This window comes from Girardinichthys multiradiatus, chromosome 7 (assembly GCF_021462225.1).
Source record: "Girardinichthys multiradiatus isolate DD_20200921_A chromosome 7, DD_fGirMul_XY1, whole genome shotgun sequence".
NCBI lineage: Eukaryota > Metazoa > Chordata > Actinopteri > Cyprinodontiformes > Goodeidae > Girardinichthys > Girardinichthys multiradiatus.
In genome coordinates this window covers 47,739,772-47,759,338 of record NC_061800.1, presented here as the reverse complement: position 1 = coordinate 47,759,338, position 19,567 = coordinate 47,739,772, and the positions used below count along the sequence as shown (strand labels likewise).

The 19,567-nt window shown below is 42.0% G+C and overlaps 1 protein-coding gene across 1 annotated transcript; it reads left to right on the top strand.

Annotated features, from left to right (window-relative positions):
- The first annotated feature begins 189 nt into the window (after window positions 1-189).
- Window positions 190-9,555, top strand: LOC124871015 (sterol 26-hydroxylase, mitochondrial-like). The gene is made up of 9 exons (XM_047369934.1): window positions 190-531; window positions 932-1,113; window positions 2,896-3,095; window positions 3,176-3,373; window positions 4,541-4,704; window positions 4,867-5,033; window positions 5,111-5,192; window positions 5,379-5,579; window positions 8,813-9,555. Exons 1-9 carry the CDS (start codon window positions 307-309, stop codon window positions 8,924-8,926), a joined length of 1,533 nt encoding a protein of 510 aa, XP_047225890.1. The 5' UTR covers window positions 190-306; the 3' UTR covers window positions 8,927-9,555.
- Window positions 9,556-19,567: the final 10,012 nt, after the last annotated feature.

Sequence of the window (19,567 nt, the reverse complement as noted above, 5' to 3'; positions counted from 1 at the left end):
ATTTAAAAGCCTCATATGCCCTCTTTAAGATGTACTTAAAAATAGAAATACATTTGACTTGACGTCAGATGTTGCTTTGGAAGGTTGTAAAAACTGCAGTCAGTGTGATTCTGTGAATTAAATAGATCCATCCTCACGTTTCAAGCAAATTTAGAGAAACAGAATGATTTAAATAAAGCATCCACAGAGCTCTCCTGCTGTGGTTGACTCTCCTGGTTGTTTCTAGAGATCAGAGCTGGATGGGTGAGCAGCATGGCTCCTCCCATTCTGCTCACATGGATGTAACTGGTTGTTCACTGAGCTGTAATGGCTGCCTGGCTGTCACGGAGAGCACTGTCTGGGAACTCCAGCTGTCGGTTGCCGCTATACCTCCGTTCTGAAGGCCATGTCTGCTCCAGAGGGGTGGGAAGGACTTTCTCTGCCCTGCAAGACAAGCTGCAGACGGTGGAGGACCTTCCTCGCGTCAGCTCCTTGGAGATGATTTACAGGTTCATATTCCAGGGTTACTACTATGGTCTCCATGAGTTACAGGTAGGCCAGAGTGTGATACACTGGACTGTCTGACCTCTGGATGTCTCACATTGAAATATTTGATACATGCAGTTTTCAGTTACTGTCCAGAATTTTCCAACAAGCTTTTCATAAATCTTTAATATATTATAAAAACTGAAAGACCTGCAGACAAAACTGATTATTTAATGAATGGTCAGGGTGTGTTTTGTGTTTGCACCTCAAATGCATGAATAAATGTTGGGCAGAAAACATGACCTTTGAGCCCACAGATAAGAATTAGTGCGAGCTGAATTTCTAGGAATCATGGTTGCAAATGTGGATTTTTTTCCTGCAATTACAGCTGCCATTCCTGCCTTTTTTGCCCAAGTTTTATCGCTGCATATAAACAGGTTTCTTTTACATTTTGTTCTCTGTTAAGATCTATGAGAAGAAGCTGTATGGACCCATTTACAAAAATGGACGTAAGGCGGTGTCTCTGACCACCCCTAAGCTGCTGGAGGAACTCATGAGGAAGGATGAGAGGTTTCCCTCCAGAGGAGACATGTCTCTGTGGACGGAGTACCGCGAGCTGAGAGGATTAGGTTACGGGCCCTTCACAGAGTAAAACACTGATGCTTCACTTCCACTTCCTTGTTATACTCACATAACAGTTTCATTGAAATGAGTAGATTATGACCTCTTGACCACAGTTTATTGACACAGAGAAATAAATAACTGGATGAACAAGTTTGAATTTATTGTGGGTTTTCCGTAATCCATACAGGGTCACAATTATGCATGCAGGCTCAAATATATACAAACACCCACAAACTCATCTTTTAAATGTCCATTAGCGGTTTTTACCTGGACCTTACGCCTTCTGTAGCTATCAGCAAGCTTCAGCAACATTCTGGTTGAATATTTGACCGCTCTTCTTGGCAGAATTGGTAGTGTTCATGTAAACTTGGTGGTTTTCTGTCACAGACATGACTTTTTTACTCACTCCACAGATTTTCAGATGTGTCCAGGTTTTAACCAACTATCTGTTGATTTAAGGTGAAGTAGAATAATTTGGAGGTGGTCCTCCTCCCTCATTATTCCATCAACTTCATGAAATTAATCAGGGCTAGTGGCAGTAAAACAGCCCACAGCATGATGCTTCCACCATCATATTTGATAGATAGTACAGTTAACTTTTAATTCTCCAAACATAGTTAACATGATGTGCCCAAACAGCTCAACCTTTGCCTCGTCCAACCATCGAATCTTTTCTTCAGAAGGGATCTGCTTGTCCATGTAGGCAGCTGCTTTTAGAGCAGAAGCTTCTTTCTTGGTCAGCACCTCTTCAGTCTGTTTCAGACCTACCTCACTCTGGACAGGGATGCTGGTGTCCCAGCAGTTTCCTGTTCAACATCCTAACCAATTTCCTTTGTAGCAGAAGTGACCCTCAAGAGGTGAGGTCAGGATTTCTGTTATACACAGAGTAACTGTTGGTGTGAAGATTTGTGTAGAAAACATCTCCTACTTGGAAAAGGTTTAGCTGAGGTGTCATTAAAGGTTTAACCATCCTCTACCAACATCTTGTACTGAGGCCTCTACTGCTGGTTTGGCAGCACTTCTTGAAGAATGAAACATTTGGCAAGCTAATCATCCTGCTGACGCCAAACATACACATCTATGAGGACATCTTGATCAGCTGCCCCATCAGATTGTTCTGCTATTGGTTTTGTTCCAGCCCTAAGTTGTTCCTGCAACTCAGGAAGTAACTTTGGCCAAAACAAGTCCCTCCCCTTTAGGTTGATTTACAGCTGATCCAGTGCTGGTTGAACTGTATGCTGCATGTTGTCTAACAACTTGCAGGTGTCAAAGTGGTTCCAACATAAAAAGGATTACAGTCATCCTAATAAACCATAAAAGGACAGAGAGTCATTAAGTAAGGTCTGATGAGTAAGGAGTATTGGTTACAAAAGGTTCATCTTCAGATGGGACTGAATTTTTTTTAAAGGTCCAGTAAAAATTGCGCCAAGATTCGACATAAAACCCAACAGGCCAATAACAACATTATAATCTTAAAAGAAGTTGGACTAGCAGAAAATACCGAAATTGGGGCAGCATATAGTGTGAAAAGGAAATGGGCCCTAAGATTCAGCCTTGAGGTACCGCGCATCTAAGTGGAAAAAGGTAGCAAGGAGACAAACTGAGTTCATTTAATGACAGGAAACCTGGGAATTAATTACTATCAACTTGAGACAAATACATATATCAGATGAAGAAAGCCAAAATCCTGAAAAGCCTGATTACACTAACTAAAGAGATTTTCAGAACATGACATCGATGCAGAAACCTCAGTCAGCTTTAAACCAAACATTTTCTTACCTTCTAAGCATGTATTTCTGCTCTCAGGGAAGGGGAGCGCTGGTACAACATGAGGGTGGTTCTCAACAAGCGGATGCTCCATCCCAGGGATTCTGCTCAGTACTCTGGGGTGATCAATGAGGTGGTTACAGACTTCATAAAAGGCATCAAACAACTGCGTCAAGCCAGCCCAACAGGAGATCTTGTTCCCGACATTTCCAATAGGTTTTACCTGTTTTCCCTGGAAGGTATGTGCAAACAGTATTCCTGAGTAATGAAACTCTGAGAAAAGATCTTCTTTGTTTCTGATTTAGTTTTTGCCTCACAGGTATTGCCTCCATACTGTTTGAGACGAGGCTCGGTTGTCTGAGAAATGAGATTCCAGCTGGTACTGAAGAATTCATTAACTCCATCGCTCAGATGTTCTCCAACTCCATTCCTGTGGCAATATTTCCAAAGTGGAGCCGCAATCTGCTTCCTTACTGGGGGCGCTACATCGCCAGCTGGGATGGTATCTTCAGCTTTAGTGAGTTGCTGAAGCTTTATACAGAAGTCCCTTTGACTCAAACACCAAAACATGAGGTTGCTGTTACATGTGAAACTACCACTAAACTGGCCTGTAACTCATTCAGACATGAGTGCACCTTTAAAAAAGAAAAAAAAAAGTGTCCGCTGACCTTCCACTGGTTTGACAACATCCTCCAAAATCTAGCTAGATGGAAATGCCTCACATTTTTTAAGACCTTTAAAACTGAACTGTTGACCCTATAAGTGTTAAACCTTGGAAACCATGTTAATCCACCTGCACTGAGGTCCTTATCCTTTATGGGAAGGCCCTGTAACCAAACATGAAACTAAGCTTTATGCTTTACACAAGTCTGTCTTTGTAATTGTGTCGCAGTTTATTTTTACTTGATAACTAAACAATAAAAGTATGTCAGCTCTAAGAAAGCTCCCTGGGATTTAAATGAACACACAGCTGAAGCAAATGTAATGAGACCAACCACACAATTTAAACCATACATCCCAGCAGGTCTCATCATCCTTCTGTCACAGATTATTCCTATCACTCATCTCCATCTACACCACCCTGCCTGCTCTCTCTATTTGCTTCCTGTTGATTGTGATGGTTGACTCCAGGTGTTTAAACTCATCCACTTCAACTGACTACTGCTTTCAGCTCTATAGAGCATACCTCCAGCTCCCTAGGCTGTCATCCACCTTCCCTGTACTTTCACTGAACATCACAATGTCATCTGCAAACATCATAATCCATAGAGACTGCAGTAATCCTTATCGGCTATAATCTCTAACTATCACCACTGCTTTTGTATCTCTGATATAATCCCGTCCCTACCTTCAACCCATCCTTCACATGTACCACACACCTCACCACTGTCTCATTCTCGTTGTACATGTGGGCTCAGTGTGAACACCTGCAATAAAAACTATCTGTTAGCATTTTACAGCAGACCATGTATGAACATCAGTCCTTTCACCAAAGGTTTGGAAGTTGATCTTTTTAAACTATCTATAAAATTCTTTAGCCATTTTCAGGGCTGCTCAGCAAAAATACTAGAAGTATTGTGACCAGATTGAAGATATTACATCTTGTTTGAAGACATTTGTTAAGCTACATGAAAGGTGAAGAGCAACAGAACGTTGGGTTATCTGACGTCTCTTCTTGTTCAAGGTAAAATTTTGATCGACAAGAAGATGGAGGAGATTCAGCAACGAGTGGAAAACAACCAGACTGTGGAGGGTGAATATCTAACATACCTCCTGTCAAACACCAAGATGAGCACTGAAGATGTCTACGCCAGCGTCACGGAGCTTCTCTTAGCCGGAGTGGACACGGTACTCAACTCATTCTTATAATAGTAATAAAAGCTTTTATTCTGACAGACCCGTATATATTCCAGTTAGATTGTGACTGATATACACAGCACTTTAAATGTGGCGGTATTCAATTTTCTGCTTGTATATATTTGTTGACATGTTTATGTCTCTATTTCAAAGACCTCCAACACCCTCACATGGACTTTGTACCAGTTGTCCAAAAACCCAGAAATCCAGGACAGGCTTTATGAAGAAGTGTCCACACTGGTCCCAGCAGACCGAATCCCCACTGCTGCAGAGGTCACTGGGATGCCGTTTTTACGAGCTGTGATCAAGGAAACTCTTAGGTAAACCTGCATGGTGTACCCGGGGTAATTACATACGGCTGTTTATAATCTTCTTAACTTGCGTTCTTTTTTGACAGGATGTACCCTGTGGTTTCTATAAATTCAAGAATCATAACTGAACAGCCTGTTTCTCTTGGTGGATATCGGTTTCCAAAGAAAGTGGGTCTGATTTTTTTATTTTGTAATCTAATAAAGTACCTTTTGTACATATTTACTACTTACTCTTTACTTACTGGAAGATCAGGTCAAATTTTGTATGAGTACTTACAATGTTAAAGCTTTTTTAAAATCAGAACAATAAAACACAAGAGTTGTAATATTATTTCATTTCTGTTGTTTTGCCAGACTGTTTTCACACTCTGTCACTATGCCATTAGTCATGATGAGAACACATTCCCAGAACCGTTCAGATTCAAGCCGGAGAGATGGCTCCGTGACGGCCGGCAGAGGCCAAACCCGTTTGGTTCTATCCCGTTTGGCTACGGAGTTCGAGGCTGCGTTGGTCGCAGGATTGCAGAGCTCGAGATGTATTTAGTTCTGTTTCGGGTAAGTGCCAAAAACAAAGAAACAATGCAACTTAATGACAAAGAAGCTTAGAAAGTGTTAATTCCTGAAAGGATTGCAGTTCAGAATATACATAAAAAAATCAAACTAGTCTTGGACCATAACCCTGTAGAAAACCATAACTAACTCTGGTTTGTGTGAATGATACTTTAAAAAAACATATCATATTTAAACTGCAATTGGTCTGAAAAATAAGACTCAAACCAGTCCAAATCTTGATTTATTCCTTTTCTGAGTCTTTGTTACACATTGTTGTGGTGGACCATGTCTAAACATGCATATTATTAGCATGCCTCACCCAGTATTGTTTTCTAACTAGCACCGGAACAGCCCTGATCCATCCACAAGTGGTCTTTCCAAGCATCTTGTGGCCTCCTGTTGTATCTGACATCAAGCTGAAGCAGCAGATCTTTTAAAATATGGAGGATGTGAGGTCGGATCTCCATTGATCAAATGTATTCAACGGCTCACGGAAAAAATTCGAACCCAAGTCAAAACCCTTTCACCAAACAGTCAAGTTCAATGAGTGTATTACCAGGAAAAGGGTTGCCCAGTCAGTCTTCTGGAGTGAGACTGAGGCTTTTCCTCTGTTTCCCACTCTCTCACTCTTCCCAGATAAATAAATAATAAAAGGTTTTTGCTCTCAAAAGCAATCTACAGCAGTCAGACATGTACACCAGCCAAAAATGTTTTAACTAGACAACAAACATCCCTTTATAACGGGTTCAATATAGTAATTCTTGGACGTCATGATACATCGGTATCAAGTTATGACGCAGGCTATTATCAAAAAGCACCAAAGTTCAACATTCCACCCTCTCGATCACACATGAAACTTGTTGGATTAAAACCAAAGTAAGTGAATGACAATAAAACAAATGTATGTATGTATATATGTACAGTAAAGACCAAAGGTTTGGACACACCTTCTCATTCAAAGAGTTTTCTTTATTTTCATGACTATGAATATTATAGCTTCACACTGAAGGCATCAAAACTATGAATTAACACATGTGGAATTATATACTGAACAAAAAAGTGTGAAACAACTGAAAATATGTCTTATATTCTAGGTTCTTCAAAGTAGCCACCTTTTGCTTTGATTACTGCTCTGCACACTCTTGGTATTCTGTTGATGAACTTCAAGAGGTAGTCACCTGAAATGGTTTTCACTTCACAGGTGTGCCCTGTCAGGTTTAATAAGTGGGATTTCAAGCCTTATAAATGGGGTTGGGACCATCAATTGTGTTGTGCAGGAGGTGGATACAGTACACAGCTGATAGTCCTACTGAATAGACTGTTAGAATTTGTATTATGGCAAGAAAAAAGCAGCTAAGTAAAGAAAAACGAGTGGCCATCATTACTTTAAGAAATGAAGGTCAGTCAGTCCGAACAATTGGGAAAACTTTGAAAGTGTCCCCAAGTGCAGTTGCAAAAACCATCAAGCGCTACAAAGAAACTGGCTCAAATGAGGACCGCCCCAAGAAAGGAAGACCAAGAGTCACCTCTGCTGCGGACGATAAGTTCATCCGAGTCACCAGCCTCAGAAATCGCAGGTTAACAGCAGCTCAGATTAGAGAACAGGTCAATGCCACACAGAGTTCTAGCAGCAGACACATCTCTAGAACAACTGTTAAGAGGAGACTGTGTGAATCAGGCCTTCATGGTAAAATAGCTGCTAGGAAACCACTGCTGAGGACAGGCAACAAGAAGAAGAGACTTGTTTGGGCTAAAGAACACAAGGAATGGACATTAGACCAGTGGAAATCTGTGCTTTGGTCTAATGAGTCCAAGTTTGAGATCTTTGGTTCCAACCACCGTGTCTTTGTGGGGCGCAGAAGAGGTGAACGGATGGACTCTACATGCCTGGTTCCCACCGTGAAGCATGGAGGAGGAGGTGTGATGGTGTGGGGGTGCTTTGCTGGTGACACTGTTGGGGATTTATTCAAAATTGAAGGCATACTGAACCAGCATGGCTACCACAGCATCTTGCAGCGGCATGCTATTCCATCCGGTTTGCGTTTAGTTGAACCATCATTTATTTTTCAACAGGACAATGACCCCAAACACACCTCCAGGCTGTGTAAGGGCTATTTGACCAAGAAGGAGAGTGATGGGGTGCTGCGCCAGATGACCTGGCCTCCACAGTCACAGGACCTGAACCCAATGGAGATGATTTGAGGTGAGCTGGACCACAGAGTGAAGGCAAAAGGGCCAACAAGTGCTAAGCATCTCTGGGAACTCCTTCAAGACTGTTGGAAAACCATTTCAGGTGACTACCTCTTGAAGCTCATCAACAGAATACCAAGAGTGTGTGGAGCAGTAATCAAAGCAAAATGTGGCTACTTTGAAGAACCTAGAATATAAGACATATTTTCAGTTGTTTCATACTTTTTTGTTCAGTATATAATTCCACGTGTTAATTCATAGTTTTGATGCCTTCAGTGTGAAGCTACAATATTCATAGTCATGAAAATAAAGACAACTCTTTGAATGAGAAGGTGTGTCCAAACCTTTGGTCTGTACTGTATATATATATTTTTTGTTTTTGTTTACATATATATCCATTTTTTCTGTTTATGGTTAAGTAAACACAGTGATTGACAATTCTCTCTGAGGTCCTGATCACTCTGCAGATACATTTACCTGAATAATGACTAGGAATAGTTTTATTAGACCATACTTTTTACTTTTACCACAGTAGAAATATGTTGAAGTACTGCTACTCTTACCTGGGTAAAATCTCTGGCTACAGTGAGGAAGTTGGTGCAGAGCACCAGTTTAAACGGTGCATCAGCCAGGGAGTGGCCTGGATCTCCTGGCTGATGTTTCTGAGATTTACTGCTTGTTGCTGTCATCAGATCTGAGATAAATTCACTTTGTTTTTTACTGGGGCATTTTAATGAATAACAGTATCATTGAAATGTTTTTTCAGTTCATCATTATATTCATAAAGTGAAACTCATGTAGCTTTACACAGATTCATCACACACAGAGTAAAATATTTCAAGCATTTCTTTCTGTTCAGAACATCCGATTTTTGTATTAAAAATCTATTTATTAGACTTCAAGAACTGGGCTTTCATTAGCCATAAGCCCTAATAAACATTAATTAATGCCTGAAATACATCTGTCAGCGTCTAAGGATTTTAAAAATGTTTCTATAATATTGTAATTTATTGAGTTGCACCTGTATTTTCTGTGTTTTTCCTCAGCTTATTCGGGAGTTTGAAATCAAAGCCAGCCCTAACATGGACGAGCTAAAGATCGTCAGTCGGGCTGTTTTGGTTCCTGACAAGCAACTGGACCTGCATTTTGTGGACCGATGATGAAGAATCACAGTTTGATTCTCTGAACAGTTTGGTTAACCGGTGTCACAAGGAGCTGTTTTGGTTTTGTTTTTGTATCAAAGTGTCTGCAGTTGAGTGAAAATGAGGCCAGTGAAACAAGCTAAAGGCTAACTGTCATAAATGGACCACTGATCATAACAGAGACCTTAGATCAGAATACCTCCATACCTTGTATGCATTTCCATCCTTCATTGAAGCGCTTTCTGCTGCGCCTATATGCTAAAGTCAAAGCCAGCTGCTGCTCCTCAGAGTATTGATGCTAACAGGGCAGACCTTCCACCATCCAGGGAGACTCTGACATTAGAGCAGATGTAGAGAAGCAGTCCATAAAACGTATGACTTCTCTCCCTTCCTTTAAACTAGTCCTGAAGATAAAGAACGTCTCTTTATTCTCATTTATTATGGACTTTATCCTTTTTGCTAAATTTGCATGTTTGAAGTACATGATTTATATAGAGAGTTATGTCTATATGTTTAGGTCTGTATAATTTATTTCTTTTCAGCTGTGCAACACTGTTAGAATTATGATTATTGATTAATTAATCTTTATCAATAATTATAATTAAAAATCATAATTTGACAAAATTAATTTCTTAACCAAAATCCTCATTTATGAATCGAGACCAGAGATGTTTCTGGTGTTGTAATTGTGGCTCAACGCCTTTGATAATTACAACTGTTAAATACTCAGTAATAATTGATAACTATTACCAGAGATGTCACTGTTTAATCAACCTTTTCTGCCGAAACGTGGGGAACTTTAACCTTATCTTGACTGACGAATCACTCTTGCACAAAATTAACCCAGAAACGCCTTCTGTTATCATCTATGTGAATATTTATTAAATCACAGCCCTGATACAATCCGTTCTTCTGATTTAATAATCTTCACCTACTCAAACATGCAAAGTTCTACACAAAAGGGCTAAAATATCTAACTAAACAAAATAAAGCAAAACAGCAGTATGGGATCAAACCAGCAGTTATGGCAAAAATGATAATATGACAAAAAGGATATGGTTGTGAGTGTAGGGTGGGGCGCAGCTCCAACTGTAACTCAGTTATACCGTATTTTCCGCACTATAAGGCGCACTTAAAAACCATTAATTTTCTCAAAAAATGACAGTGCGCCTTGTAATCCGGAGCGCCTTATATATGGATCAATTGGTTAATTGGTTGATCCATACTGGTTGTACACGGCGCTCTGTCAAAATGTTTCAGTACGACTGGTAAACTACAAAGCCGCACCGCTTGCAGCATTACGGCTACCGTAGTCAGGGGCGTCGCCGAAGTAATAGCGGTAAACACCTGTACTGTGCTTACTCCTAGTCCAACACCACTTGTGTGTGTATAACGACCCCAAAATGGCACCTTTCAAGAGACACGCTTACGATGCTGAGTTCAAACTCAAGGCTGTCAGCTAGTCGAACATGGGAATAGAGCAGCAGCGAGAGAATTCAACAGTTAACGCTACTATATTGTGAATGTACTAACGTTTGATTTAGTGCATCAAACTGTTTCTTTTACGTGTTTACTGAATCAGGGAAAAGTTCCCTTTCACGTTTTAACTAACGTTTTATTTCAACTTCAACTTCATAGACTCCAATGCATTCCTAACGTGCGGTTGGCTCTATTCAATAGACTTCTATGTAGAGGAGACCTTACCATGAAAGTGAATGGAGTTATCAGAACGCTGGTTTGTAGTGTATTAATAAAGTTTGACTGACTGACTTATCTGACTGTTTTGTTGACATTCTCTTTAGCACAGCTCCATCTAGTAGATGCATAACGCAACCCCAGTCAAACGTTTGACTGCAGTAGTTTCTATTCTATGCGCCTTATAATCCGGTGCGCCTTATATATGAAAAAAGTTCTAAAATAGGCCATTCATTGAAGGTGCGCCTTATAGTGCGGAAAATATGGTACTCAGTCATAAAACCTCCCCCAACTCTGCGAGGCGAGCAGACAAAGAGTTATAAAACTTTTGGCGGCAAGCTAGCAAGCAGTGAGGTTGAAGACAAAGAGAATGGGGAATTTCACCATGAGGTTATTTTAACAGTCCAGTCTCACAGCGCACCTGCGCTGACTCTCAGGTGTTCAATAACCCTGCAAAACACACACAAAGCTGAGTAGCACAGCGGCTTCCAGACGTCAAACACAGCACATCAAAGTTTCAATAAAAATGTTACATGCAGATATCATTCAGAACACGTTAGATTAAATAGCCCTGCCCAGACTTTCTAAGAAAGAAAGAAATAAAAATAAAGGATGGGTTTTACTTGTTGAAGTCTTCTTTCTCAGCGGGGTTGAGAGAGAATGGGGTGGAAGTTGGAAGTTACTGTGCGTCCACAGTTAACTTCAGGATAAGCGGTCAATCTTTGTCCTCTGGCCTCCTTGATCTGACCATCAAAGTCAACTAGGACAAAACAAGGTGGCTCCTTGAAACTCCGTGGTTTTTTAGTTACGTGTTAAACTCACGTCTTCAATTGGCAAAGTGAAATTTCTGGCCTTCTTATTCCAGGAACCTCAGTTATGAATTCTTCGTTGGCCAACGAGAGAGAATAAATTAAATCCACTCGGGACTCTTCTCCAGGTGATGCTTCAGATGTTGGTAACTGTGTCGCGGTTGCCAGCTGAAGGCAAATGGTGGGTCGTCTCATCCTCTGTTATATAGTTGACGGTGGCCTCAGGGCTGCGATCTGTAGGAGCAGACTGTCCTGGATACAAAATGGCCAAAAACGCCAGGAGTCCTGGTGGCATCCAGCAACGTGCAAATGGTCCAATATTCAGCAAACAAGTGGTCCAACATTCCCCCCTAGGTTCAAAGGGTGGGATGAATCGCAGTCTTTGAAGCTACTGGGACCATTCTGTCCTTTGCTGAACAATCAGTGATCCGTGGCGAAGCAGAACAAACAAAACTGTCTCTGTGTTCCTCAAAACCTATGACTGGGCAGGATAGAGGTTAGCCTGGGCAGGACTAAACTCTGACTAACTCATACCTTTCTATGTTGTTTAATGAGAAAATACAGGACAATACATTAATATCATCATTACATTCTTTTGGTCATCAGCTTTGGTAACCCTGAGACAAACTGAAACAACAATAAAAGGTACCATATACATGTGTATATATATATACATGTGTATATATATATATGTGTATATATATATATGTGTATATATATATATATGTGTGTATATATATATATATATATATATATAAAGCAAAACAAAAAAACAAACAAAAACAAAATCATGGTTCATAGCTTATTCGTCCAACTTCCATTAGGCGCTGGAACCTGGCTGTGTCATTGGCAAAGGTGATGCTATGAACCGTGGGGAAATGAATGTGAGGGAATCAATCCTGACCTGTAAACGCTTAACCTGCCTGTATGCGGTGTATAATCTAAAAAACAAATGTTTAAAACAGGTTTAGGCTTAAACCATTAGCTCTACCAAATGATGATGGGTTTTAATATGACTCCTGTCTCTAACTATCTAGATGTGAAAAGAGGGAGAAAAAGAATAATTGAATTGCAGTACCTAGGCTATAAGCCAGGTGTGTTTGTGGAGGTTGCTGTGGTGGACTTAGGATTTTCCCTACTAAGTTCAGCAGAACTAGTCCAGTAGGTATCTGTGCCTTGGTGAGACTGTCTACAGATGAACCAACCTCCTTTAATAAGACTTTACATGAAATATCAGGCAGCATGTGTGTCCATTAAATCATTCTTAATCACTTTTGTGAGGTCTGCTGTGCATGCAGAGTGTTAATGGGAAAAACATTGTGCCAACTTACAGTTTAAGACTGTGTCCTAGAAGGTAGTTATATTTTTAACTGTTTCTGTTGAAGAAAGTTGTTACTGGTTAGTGCATGTTGGTGTGAGTTTATGAAACATGCACCTATTTAACTAGTCCTACGTACCGGTCTCTCCTTTCCCGGACATGGAGACAAGCTCTGTTCTTGGGGAGAGTTTGACGGAGAATTTCATCTGGTTCAGCAAAAGTGCAGCAGCAGCGATGATGGTGTCAATAATTTCTGACAAGCATCCAACCCACTTAATGAAGCTGCATGTCACAGTTAGGAGGAATTTGTTACCTCCTGCTAATTTTGGAGCTGGTTCGACCCAGTTGGTTTGAAGGTGGAACCACGGTAATGTAACCCCCCTTCGCTGAAGCGGAGGTTGACTGGTTGGCTGGGATGGCTGAAACTGGCGGCAGGTTAAACATCCTTTGATGTAGACCTGGGTGTCGTGAAACGTTGGAGGCCAGTGCGCCATCTGTTGGAGGGTGTGGAGTGTGGCTTTGTAGCTCCTATGGCATCCTACAGGAGAGTAATGGGCGAAGGATAACGTGACCCCCCTTTGGTCTGTTGGAACAATTTCCACAGCATGGGAGAGCTGTTTGATGCCAATCTGCACACTGGAGGTGCACACTCTGGTTGTCTTGAGGTGAGGGCAGAGTCTGTCTGCTAAAAGAAGTGTCTGGCTGTGTTGTGCCTCAGTTAAAAGGGGGTCTTTTTGGCACAAACGGTCATACAGCTCTCTACTGGTTGATGAATTTCCCAGCCAGAATGCTAGTAGCACTTCTGGTATGAACATGGTTTCCAGGTGTACACCTTCCACCACTTTGGGGTTGTAAGTGTTCACACCTGGGTTCTTTAAAGAGCCACGCAATGCATGACTGCATCTGGCAGGAGTTTCCTGGATGGCTGGGTGCAGCTGTGCCTCAGAAGTGCCCATGACCGGCTCTGATGAGGGACTGAGAGGTTCTTTGGGCTCCTCTAAGCTGGTGATCTGGTTGGCCACAAAGAGTGGTTTGCTGCTTACACCCAGTGGGTTTTGCACCTCCACCTGGACCCAGAGTTGGTCCTGGTGGCAGTCAATGAGTGGGGCCAGCCTGTCCAGCAGGTCCTGGCCACCAAGAAAAAGCTCTTTGTTTAATGTGCACATATAGATGGGGTGCACCAGAGCCATGTCTTCGAGTGTGATGTCCAGCTCCACCCAACTAGTGATGCATGATCGGGTTTGGGTGTGGCTGGTGATGCTTACATCACAAGCGTTGGCCTGAAATGGTTCTTTAAAGGTGAGCATGGCTCTACTCACCTCCTCAAACATGATTGAGCACATCAGGTTGATCTCTGATCCTCTTTTAAAATAGAAACTCAGTTGGAAACGTCCTACTATCATGATCAGACAATATAGACAACGTGCATGTCCATTTTGGTTCAGTTTACCTGAGAACCTTGGAAAGATGGTTTGTGGTGTTTCTCCTGGGGAGGTCCAAATGGTACTTGGAGTTTCTCAGGTTTGTCTCCCCATCCGATCAGGTAGACTCTGATGGCTGTGGAGACTGGATCCAAGCCTAGTCGTGCTGACGGGAAGTTTGGGTCTGGTTTAACTGGAGGATCGGCTTCCTGTTTCATGGGTTGTGGGGGCATGGTGGCCTGACGCACTGCTTCTGTCACCATCTTACGTAAGGCCTTCTCTATCTCTTTCCCCATAATCCCTTCTGCGTGTCGGTTCCACCCTTTTCCATCAGGTTTACCTTTAGGCTTCACATGATGGTCAGGTCGTCTGTTCGACCGGAAGTGGTCCGGCAACTTTGACTGTGGTTGATATTCAGTACCACCCCCCCAGTCCAGCTGACCAAACCTACGTTGTTCCCTGAACCTGTTCTTCACATGGGTTCTGGTTGAAGGCTTTTCCTGATCTTCCAACGCAAGCCTGTTCCTTTCTGCATGTATCCGTAAAAACCTAGCCTCGCCCTCTGATCCCTTGGTCGGACAAGCACGTATTTCCCACGCCATCTGAGCATATTTGCGGATCTCTTGCATGCTCATGGTCTTGGTTCTGCAATACATAGTAACATCTTATCGCACACTTTCATGAAGGTTGTGGAAGAACAGGGATTTAAAAGCATGTTCCTCCTCAATGCCGGGCGCATTGCGTCCTTGGAAGTAAACAGCTCTCAAGCGCCGGTAATACTCCCTAGGTGCTTCGCTTTTCTTTTGCTGGATAGTGAAAGCACCAAGTGTGGTGGAGGCCCGGTCCGTGTACACAGAATATTCTTCCCTTAAAGCTTCACAAAGGGTTGAATAACGGTCTCGGACTGCAGGGGTCAGGCTCTCCAGGAAAACATGGACGGTCCTGGATGTTGTCTTCCAGATGAGCTTCAGTTTTTCCTGTGCTGATGGGCAGTACAAATCTAGAAGACAGCGTTCAACTTCCCTAAGATAATCATCAATGTTTGTTTCTGCATTATTAGGGTCGAAGCGCTCTATGTCTTTGGCCAGAGACTCAAGCTGGCGGGTGCGCAATCCACTCTCAGGGATTGGTGCCGACCTATCTGAGTCATCATCAGAGAGTTCCCTCCGGCTGCACTCAGGGTGTATCAGTGCATCATGCCTCATCCTCGGCGGAGGCAGTGGGGGCTGCTCCCGGTACAACGGTGGGCCCTTTGTTTCCCGGACTCGGGTCCTGGGCAGCAGTTGAGGGCGGTAGGAAGCACCTGAATCCCAGGGGTGGCTTTCCTGTCACCTTGGCGGAGGTGAGGGATCGTAGAGGACCGTACTGTGAGTCAAGTTTGAAGGCTGCTCGCATCTGAGCCGTGAACTATTTACACCTGCTGGGTCCCCAGCCAGGTACCATTCATGGCTGCTGATTGCAGTGGGGTGGGGCACCGCACCACTGAACCTATTCTGACTACTTACACTTGTTCTTGCCTCGGTGGATGTATGGGAAACCCCATGAGCCTGGAAAGGTAATCTCTGGAGAGCAGCTTCTACATCCTCCAGATCTGACCTGCAGGTTCTCTCAGGGTTTCGCAGGTGTGGCTCACCTCCAAAGGTTTCAACGTGTGAGGTGGGTTTCGGTTCGTCCCCCCATTCCTCCAGGGATAGGGGGGTGGCATGGCTACCCTCTATTGTCTCCAATCTATTTCCAACTTCTGTTAGTTCACCTCTAAGGACATCCACCGTCTGCAAAGTTTCATTCAGCTCGAACTGCAGTTTAACACGCTGATCAACTTCCAACATTAACCTGCGCTGATATAACAGAGTGAGCTGTCCTTACACATCTGAGACCCGTCTGTCCTTTGGTGGGTTTTTGATGACTTGGAGCAACTCCTGAATCCTGGCTTCACATTGCTCAATGCCATAATCATTGAGACCATTACGCTCCTCCGGGGACAACAGAATCAATGACCCAACCACCTCTTGTGCCTGCATTCCTATGGGTTCCTCCACCATACACACATCTCCAGCTGCAGTCTGGGATGTTCCCTCCATCTTTGGCCCAAAATGCACAATGCAAACACACAAAACTGTTTATCTATGAACCACCACTAAAGAAATTAGCAGCAATGTAACAGACTGAGTTGTTCAGTGACCAATGATTACTAAATTAATTAGCAGCACACAACAAGCTAAGCTGTTCTGTGATTAAATGATTGCTAAATTAATTAGCAGCACACAACAGGCTAAGCTGTCCAGCTAGCTGTCTGATTCATATATGTATCTTTCAGGTATGGGTTTGCTTAAAATGGGCACACAGGTTTGACTGTTCAAACTGTGGCTTACCCAAGTCTATGCTTTAGTGCTTTAGCAAACACACACAAAAAAGGAAAGAAAGAAGAAGAAAAAGAATTTTGAAATAACCCAAAACCAAATTCAAAATAAAATTTAAAAAATGGGAAAACTAAGCTAAAACATTCAATGCTTCAAATAAATGTTAGTGCTCTCTAATATGGATCACCTACCTTCCTGTTAGACAACTAAGTTAGTTTTATGAGTCAGATCAAAACATGCTTCACACAATAAAACCCAGCAAAAACGCATACATTTTATCCAAACGTGGTAATGAATGATCTGTAACTTCAACTTTCAACTTTAAGTTATGCCCTTTTGATGATAGGTGATGGAATTATCTGCCTGTGTTAATGAATTGAGAGATTAAAATCAAAGTAGGAAATGCAATTCTCATTAGTGACCACCAGATGGTACCGAGTGCAGGTCTGCGGTTTGGGAAATGAAGCTACAACTGCAATTTTATTAAATGGCCACCAGATGTAGGTGTTGTTCTCTACCTGACTGGGAGAATGTTGGTCACAACTGTAATTACGCCCAGCGGACACTGGAGGCAGGTCTGCTGCTTATCAGCGCTGGTTTTCTACAGCTGCAGCAGCAGGCTGGCCGGCTGGAAATGAACTTTAAATTGTTCCACAAATTAAACCAACTTTCACCTTGCATCCACAACAAACACCTCTGAAAGATTATTTTATCCTCTGCAGCAGAACTGAGCACACTCTAGTCAAAATATCCCCTAATTCACAAACGTTCTGTGCGGAACTCAAAATCTCACAATAAAACGTCTAATTAATGGAGATCACAATTGTTTATTCTGTGCAACAGTGATTTGATGTCTGTCTTTTTAAGGCCCACCCAGGGACGCCATATGTTAGAATTATGATTGTTGATTGATTAATCTTTATCAAAAATTATAATTAAAAATCATAATTTGACAAAATTAATTTCTTAACCAAAATCCTCATTTATGAATCGAGACCAGAGATGTCTTCTGGTGTTGTAATTGTGGCTCAACGCCTTTGATAATTACAACCATTAAATACTCGGTAATAATTGATAACTATTACTAAATGTCACTGTTTAATCGACCGCTTCTGCCGAAACGTGTGGAACTTCAACCTTATCTTGACTGACAAATCACTCTTGCACAAAATAAACACAGAACGCTTTCTGTTACCATCTATGTGAATATTTATTAAATCACAGCCCTAATACACTCGCTCTTCCGATTTAATAATCTTCACCCCCCTTACACAAAAGGGGTAAAATATCTCAATAAACAAAATAAAGCAAAACAGCAGTGTATGGGATCAAACCAGCAGTTATGGCAAAAATGATAATATGACTAAAGGGGTGTGGTGGTGAGTGGTGGGTGGGGCGCAGCTCCAACTGTAACTCAGTTATACTCAGTCGTAAAACCTCCCCCAACTCTGCGAGGCGAGCAGACAAAGGGTTATAAAACTTTTGGCGGCAAGTTAGCAAGCAGTAAGGTTGAAGACAAAGAGAATGGGGAATTTCACCATGAGGTTATTTTAACAGTCCAGTCTCACAGCACATTTGTGCTTGCTCTCAGGTGTTCAACAGCCCTGCAAAACACACACAAAGCTGAGTAGCACAGCGGCTTCCAGGCATCCAACACGGCACATCAAAGTTTCAATAAAAAGGTTACATGCACATATCATTCAGAACACATTAGATTCTAACTGCACTAAAAATCTCCTCTACCCTGCCCGGTTATTCCTAATAAAGAAATAAAAAGGTTAAAATAAAGGATGGGTTTTACTTGGTGAAGCTTCCTTCTAGGGCAGCGAGTGAGAGGGAAAAAGGGGGTGAAGCGTTGCTGCGCGTCCGCAGATTAAATAGCGAATCTCATCGCACTAAAACCTCCTGTACCCTGCCCAGACTTTCTAAAAAAGAAAGAAAGAAAAATAAAGGATGGGTTTACTTGTCGTTGTCTCCCTTCTGAGCGGGGTTGAGAGAGAATGGGGTGGAGGTTGGAAGTTAATGTACGTCCACAGTTAACTTCAGGAAAAGCGGTCAATCTTCGTCCTCTGGCCTCCTTGGCGTAAAGGAAAATATGATCTGACCATCACAGTCAACTAGGACAAAACAAGGTGGCTCCTTTAAACTCAGTGGTTTTTTTAGTTACGTGTTAAACTCACGTCTTCAATTGGCAAAGTGAAATTTCTGGCCTTCTTATTCCAGAAATCTCAGTTATGAATTCTTCGTTGGCCAACGAGAGAGAATAAATGAAATCCACTCGGGACTCTTCTCCAGGTGATTCTTCAGATGTTGGTAACCGTGTCGCGGTCTCCAGCTGAAGGCAAATGGTGGGTCGTCTCATCCTCTGTTATATAGTTGACGGAACAACCCACTCAGAGCAGAAATTAGGCCAGAATTCAAAAGTATATACATTTTGCATTTCAGATGAAAAATCTTCTTTGGAATTGTGCTCTATCCTGAACTCCTCAAGTTCACCTGGTTCAAATACTGTAAAATCTCCATTAAGCACCTTTTGCTATCAGGTTATTAATTGATTAATCAACAAAATAGTCGACAGATTAATCGGTTAGCAAAAGGATCGTTAGTTGCAGCCCTATTTTATTCTATCCTTTTATGGTGCGTTGGTTTTTACCATTGTGGTATAATGTATATCTGTGGATGATGTGTCAGTTCCGTTTTATTTTTCCAGTTCACCAAGTTCAATCGTTTTCATCTGAAGTTTCACAGATTTTAAAAAAGGAAAAAAAATTGTCCATCCATTCATCCATCCATCCATCGCACGGATTCAGTATTAAGTCCTTCATATTAACACAGATTGTGGTTCTGACTGTAGTTATGGTCCCCTTTGGGCCAGCAGCTCTTTTCTTCTAGCCATTTCCTTACCTCTGACACATCGGTCTTACATGAATAGCATTTCTTCCTGTCTTTCCCATTTTGAAGAGTGCTTAAGAGAATTGGGTCTAAGTAATATGTTCTTTGTAAACTCCTGGGAAATGTGGAAACTTGAATTTTTAATTAGATGTTGCCAGAGAGAC

What these genes read in the sequence shown, in the direction of transcription:
- LOC124871015 (XM_047369934.1), top strand. Translation starts at nt 307, where the DNA reads ATGGCTGCCTGGCTGTCACGGAGAGCACTGTCTGGGAACTCCAGCTGT. An exon ending in TTACCTGTTTTCCCTGGAAG is followed by an intron (nt 3,096 to 3,175) that starts GTATGTGCAAAC and finishes TTTGCCTCACAG; the next exon opens with GTATTGCCTCCATACTGTTT. An exon ending in GTGATCAAGGAAACTCTTAG is followed by an intron (nt 5,034 to 5,110) that starts GTAAACCTGCAT and finishes CTTTTTTGACAG; the next exon opens with GATGTACCCTGTGGTTTCTA.